Source organism: Argentina silus, assembly GCF_951799395.1.
Source record: "Argentina silus genome assembly, chromosome: 3".
NCBI classification, from domain to species: Eukaryota; Metazoa; Chordata; class Actinopteri; order Argentiniformes; family Argentinidae; genus Argentina; species Argentina silus.
Window position 1 is genome coordinate 3468523 of NC_139657.1, and position 11887 is coordinate 3480409.

Here is an 11887-nt window from a genome sequence, read left to right on the forward strand (position 1 = left end):
TATTTTTAAGAAGGTAGATAAGCTTTCAGAGAGAGCCAGAGTCAATAGACTATTTTTAAGAAGAAAGATAAGCTTTCAGAGAGCGCGAGTCAGAACAAAAAAAAAAGAGAACAGACAAAAAATTATACCTCAAAAAAATTATACCTCAGAATACCTTTTAGCCTGAACATATGGTTATTGCGAATGCTTTTGCCGGAATGACATTGACATGACATCACAACATCTGCCTTTGTTTGAGGTAAGGTTGGGCATACACAAACGAATCAAAGCACATTCAATTCCCCTACCATCACTTTCAAGGCTCCCGAAAAAGCTAGACGTCTTTCAGTTTGGTTCAGAAGTTTATGATTGGTTTGCCCATGTACAAACAGCAGAAAAACACAGATGGTCTACTTAAATCACCCTCTCAGATCCTTAACCCTATCAATGCATCGCATCATGTCAATCTGGACTCTGCTAAATCCCTCAAATGTGATGTAGATGCACACAAGAGGCATCTGAGGTCTCCTATTAAAAGCCATTTCAGAAGAAAAGTCCGCTTAATGGAACACCTTAGCAAGTAGGTTCGCTTTCAGAGGGCACAAGAATCAATACGTTGACATTATTCTCAAAAACAGACCAAAAATGGTACCTCGGAATACCTTGTAGCGATAGCAATTGCAAACACTTTTGCCGGAATGACATCTGCCCTTGTTTGAGGTAAGGGTGGTAATCAAACAGAAACGAATCAAAGCACATTCAGTTCTCCCACTATCACTTTCACGCTCCCAAAAAGCTAACACAAAGCACCGCCAAATGTGTAATCATTCAGCGATGGATAGCAGCACTCAAGAGAGGCTTCACGCTTTCATAAAGAGATAGGAGCCATGTCTGTCTGTTGATAGAGCCAGTATGAATGGTGGTGACGGAGAGAGGGAAAAGACATTAAAATCACGGGTGGTGATTTACCCAGTCCACTTGGCAATCGCGAGCGAAATAGACAGTTTTAGCTTTCACAGACTTAGATTGCGTTCTTCAGTCAGGCGGTTATATAAGATATTGCCTTTACGTCTTTCAGTTTGGTTCAGAAATGGAACAAGGCACACAGGCACTGCAGCTGTTGTTTATGATTGTTGTATGTTGTTAAATGTATAAAACAAATATGGAAGAGCACAGATGGTCTACTTAAACTGCACTCTTAGGTCCTAAACCCTGTCAACGTATCGCATGATACTACTGCACTTCAACTCAACTACTGTATGTCTTGCAGGGGAGATGGTAACACACGTGTTTGATACTGTAACGAACGGCGGGGTAGAGCAGCTTGCCTTAAGCGGGTATCGAACTCGCAACCTTCCGCTTACAAACCGGCCGCGCTAGCCACAACACCAAGAGAGTTAACTCCCTTGGCGGAGCTGCTAACGGGCCTTACACAGGGTCGTTACAATACTATTCCTGATTCCATTCCATGGATTACAATGAGCCCGTCCTGCGATTTCAGCCTCCACTGATGTCTTGGTGGCAAACCCAATGTTCAAATTATTGAGCATTTTAACAGCGTGTTAATGACTAGAGCAAGCATTAGCTGCAGTATGTCCTTAGTTCTGCATGGACCAGGGGAGGCTGGTGGAGGTAGAAATCGGAGGATGGGCTCATTGCAATGGATGGAACAGAATGAGGGATGGTATCTTACACATGTTTCATACCATTCTGCATTCTGCAACGTTCCATGCATTACAATGAGCCCATCCTCCGATTCCTATATCCACCAGCCTCCCCGGCTATCAATGTATTGCATCATGTTACTGCCCTTGAACTCAATAACTGTATGTCTTGGTGGTAACCCGGAAGTTCCATTTACTAACAGTATTGAGCATTTTAACGGTGTGTCGTAGACTAGAGCAAGCATTATCTGCAGTATGTCCTGTGTTCTGCATGGACTGCAAACTACATGGGGCACATGGAGGGACACAGCCAAGATGTCCAAACTAGAGCCTAGCATTGCAAAATTCCTGCAGGATCCAAATTCAGAAAAGTGGAAAAGTCTTTTAAGGGGAATTGATTCCTTATGCACCTGCTGACAATTCAGGGTTTATTTGTACATGTTGATCCCCATTAGCTGTTACAGTTGCGATAGCTACTCTTCCTGGGGTCCACACAAAACACAACAGTACAACACAGACGACATAGGCCTATTGCACAGGAATGACCGGACTTTCAATTAAAACACAGATATTCAAATGCACTCATTCTACCATGTCTGCGCTGCTGCTGCTGCACGGTGCCAGAGACTGGCTGGTAAAAAGCCATGATTTAAAATCTTCACAACGCTGTATCGGTCATTAGACAATAGCGCCCTCTTCTGGACAATTCTGAAGTTGCCACGCAACACTTGCTTGACAAGTGTCGGCCGAATGTTACCGGTAGCTTCCACAGTATCACAACAAATGTCAATACAGCTGGGATGAAGAAGAGCGTCATTGCAACCGTCATAACAACAACAACAACAACAACAACAACAACAAAAATCCAGGACCAAAGCATCTACGCATGTAAGCTGAGGGCTATGATCTAGCCGACTAGTATATGCTCAATGTGACGTTTTGGATATTATAATATTTCTATTGAATTAATGTACAATATGTCACACAATCATTCCAAAGACTAGGCAAAAATAGACATAGAAACTGGACTAGCTGTACATGTAATGGACTGAACTATCTGTACATGTAATGGACTAGACTAGCTGTACAGTACATATGATACTCAAAATGCTTTGACTGACAGAGTAATTGGTGAGCCCCTCAGATGGGTTTGAGGGGTAAGGTACCTCCGCAGCAATGGAGGCTGGAGGAGGTAGTAATCAGAGGACGGGCTCATTGTAACACACGTGTTTGATGCCATTCCTAATTCCATTCCATGCATTACAATGAGCCTGTCCTCTGATTTCTCCCTACACCAGCCTCCCCCGCTCTGCGGTTATTTTTAGGCAGGCATCATATGGAACTGGGATAATGCATGCAATAAAGATAAGAGGCCATATTGGGTTATGCAAGGATGAGATTATCAAGCAAAAGGAAAATCAAGAACGTTTATCTGCAACAGGTTACATAAAAAAAAAAAGATCACCATGTCATATTCAATTAGAACATAAGTCAATCAGCAAGCAATGACCGGAGAATATGCACAACATTAAAACAACAAACAAAAAGCTATTTGCATGTTTATCCTAACCTATGCACGTGGGGTTTCAGCTCGTCATTATGCAGTAGATACCTTCAGTGCAATAACAGTTAGAGAAGAGCTCAGATTAGGCTATGTATAATCATACCATGCCTGTATGTATGCATGGGTGTCCTGTTCCAACGTCTGTGACGTCAGGGGACCGGTCACTGACAGCTGTCGTGGGGGTGTGGGTGGGGTGGGGGGTGCGCTGGTGGGCGGGGGGTGTTCCGAGCTGTGCGCACTCCTGAACTGCCAATTTCGTCGGGTAAGGTTATAACTCTATTTGTGCTTGTTTGGGAGTGTGTCGTCGTGTTTCCCCGCGTAGCCTGCTGTGTAAGTGACTGGTGAATGTGTTAAACAGGCAATTAATAGCCTTTTAAGGCCAACTATGAGAAACTATTAACACACAGTGGAAGTGACAGGCCTGCTAATGACTGCCTCGTCTATTTGTTCTTACACTGTACAGTTTCACAGGACTACTGATTATGAATGCGATCTGATTAATGCACTTTACAGTGGAACATAGGGACGTAGACTTATGTTACTTAGGCCGTGGGTGCATTCGTTTATAGTGTTTAAAAACGACAACTTCGGTATTCACTTACTGCGCCGAAACCATACAGTGTAGGACAGCTTGCGCAGAATGAGGGAGTCGTTATGTAAGAAACCGGTGCAACGGAATGGAGAGACGTTAAGGAAGCAGAGCGAGGACCCAGTTAAACTGAAACGTGTGATAAACAGGCAAAGAAAATACACACTATATTGTCTTGGAGGATAAACTACAGACTAAATACACACTTCTATCTGAAGAGTTTGAATATCACCGGTTTACTAATCTACAACATCTTCAATTAACATAATACTTATTGAATGAACAAATACTTATTGAATGAACAAATACTTACACTCATAACATTCAAGGGAACGGACACAGCTGGCCACCCCACGCACATCCTGTGGGTTTGATTCCCGCTGGGACCATATATACTGAAATGTGTGCACCCACTCCAGTGTAAGTCGCTTTGGATAAAAGCGTCAGCTAAACGGCAGATATTACATTAGGTGAGTGCAGGAGAACAACGTTGATTACCTGAGCGTGAACAGGTGTGGTGGTGGAGAGCAGACCACGAGGGGGGGTATAGCTATGGTACAGTAATTGCGAAGTTAAAAAAAAAAAAAAAAAAAAGAATATTTCATGGTTTAGTTAGGAGCACTATTTAACGTTTTCCAAGAGAGACAAACCTCCTAGATAGCTGTACAGTACTGTAGCTGGCCTTTTTGTCATGATCTTCTTCGCCAACCATAAGAAAATGTAATTATGTTCACATACTGTTTGTAATAAACATAACGTGAGACTTTCACTGCTTAGCCTAAGCTGGCCACTCAGTTGATTAGTTTAATAGCTAAAGGAGCTTAGAGCTCAAGACGCGGCTTGGATTATTTGCATTATCTATAAATTAAAGTCATGTTTTCAAATCTTGACTCGATGGTATTAAATATCCGGAAACTAGTCTGGGACAAATTGGTTGTAAAGTGTGTTGTGACGTGTGCTTGAAAACAAACTTTTTCTGATCTGATTGGACAAATTCACTCGTCTGTATAACACGGAGACTCGTGTTGTTGTGCTGCTGTTGTTTTCCAGTGAGAGGATACTGGGCCCCCGGTGAGGATGACGCTTCAGTGGACTGTGGTAGCACTCTTCCTCTATGTGGAGATAGCTGCCATCCTGGTCCTGTGTCTGCCTTTCATATCAGCCAAGAGGTACTGTGGGAACCTGGGGATCATATGATAAATACCCACTTCATCATAACACCCAAAATATTATGAAACATAAAACATTGGGATAATGCTGTAACTCATCTACTAGGGGAGGCTGGTGGAGGTAGAAATCGGAGGACCGGCCCATTGTAACACATGGAATGGAATGATATCAAACACATGTTTGATATCATTCCTTATTCCATTCCATGTGTTACAATGAGCCTGTCCTCCGATTTCTACCTCCACCAGCCTCCACCGGTGTCTACATAGAGGGCAGAATGTTAATGATACCTACTGTGATACCTGAATGTTGTAGCCTACCACACCACAAAAGAAGTTCCCTCACAGGAACAACACAGGTTATTGTATTGTATATGTCAATATCGAGGGTCATAGGGTCATAGTTGAAATATCTAGGCATAGACATAAAACAGGCTTGTCCTTTCAACTCTGTATCCTGATTTTGTTTTATTGTGTACTGTAGATGGCGGGCTGTTTTCAATTGGAGTTTATGGAACTGGGTATCTCCGTATTGGAATAGGTTTTTCTTTACCATGATATTTGTCCTCATCGTTCTTTTCTTTGGTAAGTAGTGATCTGTGGTGTTTGGTCTTAACAGAATACTTTACAGAATGCTTTGGTGCACACCAGTGGAGGCTGGTGGAGGTAGAAATCGGAGGACGGGCTCATGGAATGCATGGAATGGAATGAGATACCATTCCTTATTCCATTCCATCCATTTCTTATTCCATTCCATCCATTCCTTATTCCATTCCATGCATTCCTTATTCCATTCCATGCATTAATGAGCCTCCACAGGCCTTCCCTCATACACACATCACTTACTCTAGTTTGACTAAGGTGCTACATTGTGACAATTATTTACAGTGTTCAATTTGTAAGAATATTCTGTATTCTGCTTCAAAGCATTAGTTTTCCTTGTTGAGTTGTTAGTGCACAGCAGAGGAGGCTGGTGGAGGTAGAAATCGGAGGACGGGCTCATTGCAATGCATGGAATGAAATGAGGAATGGTATCAAACTACCATTACTGGTGCCTCCTCTGACTCTGAGCCTCCTGCTGTCTGTGTTTCTCTACCCAAGATGCACTGAGGGAGGTGCAGAAGTACTCAGGTTCGGAGCCCATGAAGGACGCCAAGCTGAACCCCAATCTGTTTGACCATCTGCACATGAAGCTGTTCAGAGCCCAGAGGAACCTCTACATCTCAGGCTTCTCCCTCTTCCTCTGGCTGTCAGTCCCTCCCTCATCCCTCTCTCCCTCTTCCTCTGTCTGCCAGTCTCTCTCCCTCATCCCTCTCTCTCTGTTCCTCTGTCAGGCAGTCTCTCTCTCTCTCATCCCTCTCTCTCTGTTCCTCTGTCAGGCAGTCTCTCTCTCTCTCATCCCTCTCTCTCTGTTCCTCTGTCAGGCAGTCTCTCTCTCTCTCATCCCTCTCTCTCTGTTCCTCTGGCTGTCAGTCCCTCCTTCATCCCTCTCTCCCTCTTCCTCTGTCAGTCCCTCCCTCATCCCTCTCTCCCTCTTCCTCTGTCTGCCAGTCTCTCTCTCTCATCCCTCTCTCTCTGTTCCTCTGTCAGACAGTCTCTCTCTCCTTCATCCCTCTCTCTGTTCCTCTGTCAGGCAGTCTCTCTCTCTCTCATCCCTCTCTCTCTGTTCCTCTGGCTGTCAGTCCCTCCTTCATCCCTCTCTCCCTCTTCCTCTGTCAGTCCCTCCCTCATCCCTCTCTCCCTCTTCCTCTGTCTGCCAGTCTCTCTCTCTCATCCCTCTCTCTCTGTTCCTCTGTCAGGCAGTCTCTCTCTCCTTCATCCCTCTCTCTGTTCCTCTGTCAGGCAGTCTCTCTCTCATTCATCCCTCTCCCTCTTCCTCTGTCTGCCAGTCTCTCTCTCTCATCCCTCTCATCCCTCTCTCTCTGTTCCTCTAACTGTCAATCTCTCTCTCTCTCATCCCCCTCTCCCTCTGACATTAGCAGCACTCCGGAGAGAGAGAGAGTGATTGATTAAGAGGACACACTGGGCCTGCAAACCATGAATCCTAACGCTGACCTAACCCTAACCCTTACCTTAACCACATTTCAACCAATTTGGAATACTCAACATCAGTTTGCAGGCCCAGCATGTCCCCTTAGTCTCCCCTGCTGGGGTGACTCATCAAAAGCACACTGTGCTTCTGAAGCAATTAACTAAGCAGCCGTCACCACCTTGTCCTGCCCATTGCACAGCTGTAGAGCAATATTTAGGGAGGCTTATACAGTAACAAATGTCAGGCTAACCTTCAGATAAAGGCACATTAAGCATTACTTCCTTGTACTATATCCTTTGCGTTTAGTGGTTTTCGCTATGATACTGTACTGTTTATTTTGTATTTAACTTTATGTACCGTATCCAGGTTAGTCTCATTGAGATTTACATTTACATTTTAGACATTTAATAGATGCCTTTATTCAAAGCGACTTACAACTTCAAGTACATTTGTCTAAAGTAAGTGAAACCTCTATACATCAGTCATCATAAGAAAAACAAATCTATGCTCGGACCAAGGGCTATTGGCAGTCACAATGCTTTTTTTTTTTTTTTTTTTTATATAAAGTAGAGAAACTGTATAGGGGGGTAGTGGGGATGAAGAGGTCTTTAGGAGGGACAGTCAAGATGTAGCCTGAAGAGATCTTCAGTCTTCAGTCTCATTGTGAGGCATGGAACGGAATGAGCAGTGTGTTTGATACCATTCCTTATTCCGTTCCATGCCTTGCAATGAGCCAGTCCTCCGATTCCTACCTCCACCAACCTCCCTTGAGTGAGAGTGACTCACCTTCTCTGAGTTCCTGTGTGTCCCTGTGGTCTCTGCAGCATCATGCGGAGGGTGGTCACCCTGCTCAACCAGCTGGCCATCTCCAACGAGACTGGGGCCAGTGTGCAAGCTCAGATAGACGGCGCAAACCAGGCCGCCAAGAAGTACCAGGAGGACAACCTGCTGCTGAGACAGGTGAGACCCATCAGACTGTACTGTGACTGTTTTCTATTGGGGGGGTTTTAATATGTTTTCAGGGCATTTCTGCTTTATTGGGATAGAGACAGTAGAGATTGACAGGAAGGATGGGAGAGAGAGAGGAGGGATGACATGCAAGATAGGTCGAGGGTCGGAATCGAACCAGGAACCTTGCGATTACATGGTAAGCGCATTAGAGTGCTACGCCACTAAGCGCCCCCCTGTTTTCTATTGGTTAATTATGGTAATTCATTATGGTAAAGTGACTCTAAATAGTCAACCTCCTAGCCCTTTTTTGACTCAAAATGACCTTTTCTCAGTTGTTAGAAACTCGATTCCTCGCGTCGTCTCCTCCGTCCTCCATGAGCTTCTTCTCGAAAATGAACTGGAATAACTATATATATATATCTGTATAATTACAAATATTTATATTATTAATTGTAAATATTTATATTATCTGTATAATTAGAAGTACAGTGGAACCTCGAGATACATTCAACTGAATGTGACAAACGTATGTAAAAGTGTCCTGTCTGCCTACTGTAGGCTCTGCTGGATGAGGACAAAGAGAAGTCAGCACAGAAACAGCTGCTGAAGACGGAGGCAGACAAGGTGGTGGGTGAACTGAAGGCTGCAGCTGACGGTGGGTAATCACCTATGTTACTGCAGCGTGCTGAATCAGCAAAAAATGTAAGCTATTTATAGCTTTTACTCACAATGGACTCTACCAACAAATAGATTATTGTACACAACGGTGTATACCGTATGATGATCTTCAAGTGACTGTGAAGGGAGTGGTCTCCAGGTGACGACGCTGGCTAAAAAGTAGCTGTATTTTTATTTTAAGACTTTGACATTGGATCACTTTAGCTCAGTACTGGTATGTGTCCAGTCTCCATTTCCATAGACGGCATATGGTCTGTGTGCTGGACGTGCTGTGTGTGAGTGAATGTGTTTGCTGTGCAGCTGTGAGGAAGTCTCAGGCTGAGGTGGAGGCCATGAAGAGACAGTCCAAGGGGCTCACGCAGGAGTACGACAGATTGCTTAGGGAACACCAGGAGCTCCAGGTAATATCACTACACACACACACACACTCACACACATTTTGCATTTCACTGTATACTTGTATGCACGTGACAAATAAAGAATCTTGAATCTTGAACACACACACACACACACACACACACTCACACGGACGTGCACGCACACATGCACACGCACACACACCTTTGAACACACATGCACACACACACACACACACACACACACTATACAGTATTTGTGTCTGTGATTCACGCTTCAATAATTAACTTCACCACTTGTTGTCACAGTTCCATCTGGACACTAGGGGGCGGCAGAGACCGCTTTATGGAGTGATTGGCACACAGGTGCATCCTATTGTTTAATTAGGACCTTTTTATTTAAGTTGTGTGTTTTCTGTAACCCTGTGTCGTAGCTTGACAATTGTCAGAGGGTTAATTCTCTTCGGGTCCTCCAAGTCGCATCTTAGTCGGTTCTCTAGTGTCCCGGTTGCTTTGGTTACTACCTAGACTTTGTTATTTTCCGAAAGTTCTTTCCTGTTTACCCTGTGGATTATTTTATGTAAAGCTGCCTTACTCTTTCAACTGCATCCCCTCGTCTGGTCTCCTCTCTCCTCTTGGATCCTACATCACACACCCTCACACTTGTGGCCCTGCTTAATTTAATTTCTTCTCTTGCTTCTCCAGAATCTTCAAGGAGGAACCGGAGACAAAAAGGATCAATAGTAGTCTAACAGGCATCTTTGATTCTGATTCTGATTGGAAGAGATCAAAGACAAAAGGCAGCCAGCCACTGCAGCGTGACTTCCCCTCGGGTCCCTCGTCGTCATCATCAGAGGCACTTTCCACGCGTCTCTGTTCATTGTTTACTGTGCATGAGAGCTATACCATGCAAACCTTTTCACTCATTGCACCGCCATAATCATGCAACGCTGCATCATCAGTGTTATTTAGTTCTGACTCTCGTTTGATGTTCAGCCAACCACTCTGTTTATTCTTTTGATATTAGATCTACAGATAGTTCTTTGTTCCTCATGCTCTCATTCTGTGAGGGAGTATGGTGCACTGTTCAAACATGTTACATATTGTACGGTGTAGTATGTGAGACTCCGGCTTTTCACACAGTGTTTGTATAGCATACGCCACTCTGCCCACGTGTATTAACACTAGGATATATCCGTGTTATATTTAGTGAACAAACAAAAGATATTTTATTATTAACTTATTGTCTTAATTTCCTTCTCAGGGGCACATGAAATCTCTTTGTTTGATCGCTTTGTAGTTATCACTGATAGTACATTGGGTTATTATGTTTTCAGCTAATGAAATGCAGAATCCTAACATGAAAGGACTAGTCATATGGAGGTTAGAGGCTGGTGGAGGTAGAAATCGGACGGAGGACTCATGGTAATGCATGGAATTGAATGAGGAATGGTGTCAAACTTTGATATCATTCCTCATTCCATTCCATGTATTACAATGAGCCCGTCCTCCGATTTCTACCTCCACCAGCCTCCCCTGATGCAGCTAATAGCCTCAGATGACTGAATTTAACGCCTGTGCTTTGTGCTATGATCATCATCCCTGTTCTGTGATTAAAGGTAAATGTTTGAACAGGTATGATGTTGGAGGTTTTATGTACAGATGTGACTTTACTTACGTAGGTTTCTCAGCCTTCACCTGTCAAAGTGCCATCTTCTGTTTATAACTATTAATGTGGTGCACAGGTGTACAGGTGTGCAGTGGTCCTCTGTGGCTCAGTTGGTGGAGCATGCCGCTAACAACGCTTAGGTTGTGGGTTTGATTCCTGCTGGGACCATATGTACTGAAATGTACGCATTCACTGCAATGTAAGTTGCTTTGGATAAAAGCGTCAGCTAAATGGCGTATATTAATATTGGCATATATAATATCAGCAACAGGCTGTCACTGTGGGGGGGGGACGGGGGACGGTATGTGTAAATACTTTTTTAAAACAAACCCTATTGAAATGTGTAGATTGACTAGGCACACTGGTGGCTACATAAACTGTACAACCAGGGAGATGAACAGTGAGGTATTGTAATAGACATTGTGAAAATTCCATCCTAAAGGTAGACTCTGGCACATGACGTCATGCCAGGAAGTCACAAAGGTATTAGCAAAGATATTTGGAGAAGTAAAGATGTGAACAACGGTAGGAACTCGTGAGACATCGGCACATGCGTCTCCTCTTGCTTCTCGTCTCGATCATCTCCGTTTTGAAATGATCTCTGGTAGCGTCCCCCCTCTCTGTTCCCTTTGACGTCACATCTCAGAGTCAACCTTTAACCTACACATGTAACTTCTGCCAGCCATGGTAACACAAACACTCACTGCACTGTAACACATAACTGTAAAAGACGTTTCACAGCGTCACCATCACAGTCGATTTACCACACGTTGGAGGTAAATGTATAAAAATTCTTAGGGGATTGGGATAATACACAGAGGAAGTAATTACTTGTTGATGATGCAACAGTGCAACATGGCATTATGAGGAGATAAAACGTGACTGATTTACACATTGTTGTGGGACGTACTCAACAAAGCTTGGGACACTGACATCGGTCAAACCCAACAGTTGATCATTTGAACATCTGTGTCAGTTGGACTCGGAACTGAGGTAATAACAAGGTTTCTGTCTGTCACCAAGAGTTAGCCACAGCTCTAATATGTTACTAGAACTGTCTCATAGACGTAACAGACACATACACAGTACAGTACTTCAACAGGCACTTACACCATCACATCTTCTCATACCACGTCAGGAGTGTTGTCTTCAGGTTTTAAACCTGAGACAGAAAGAGAAAATAGAACCCAACAACAAACTATATCAAAATGGCAGCCCACTAGCCCATAGACTCCA

At 43.8% G+C, this 11887-nt stretch overlaps 1 protein-coding gene across 1 annotated transcript; it reads left to right on the plus strand.

Moving 5' to 3' along the window:
* Positions 1 to 3422: 3422 nt before the first annotated feature.
* Positions 3423 to 10549, plus strand: bcap29 (B cell receptor associated protein 29). The gene is made up of 8 exons (XM_083667398.1): positions 3423 to 3469; positions 4847 to 4965; positions 5450 to 5550; positions 6067 to 6214; positions 7822 to 7957; positions 8507 to 8603; positions 8927 to 9027; positions 9688 to 10549. The coding sequence occupies exons 2-8, from the start codon at positions 4874 to 4876 to the stop codon at positions 9724 to 9726; spliced, it is 714 nt and encodes a 237-aa protein (XP_083523524.1). The 5' UTR covers positions 3423 to 3469; positions 4847 to 4873; the 3' UTR covers positions 9727 to 10549.
* The last annotated feature ends 1338 nt before the right edge of the window (positions 10550 to 11887 follow it).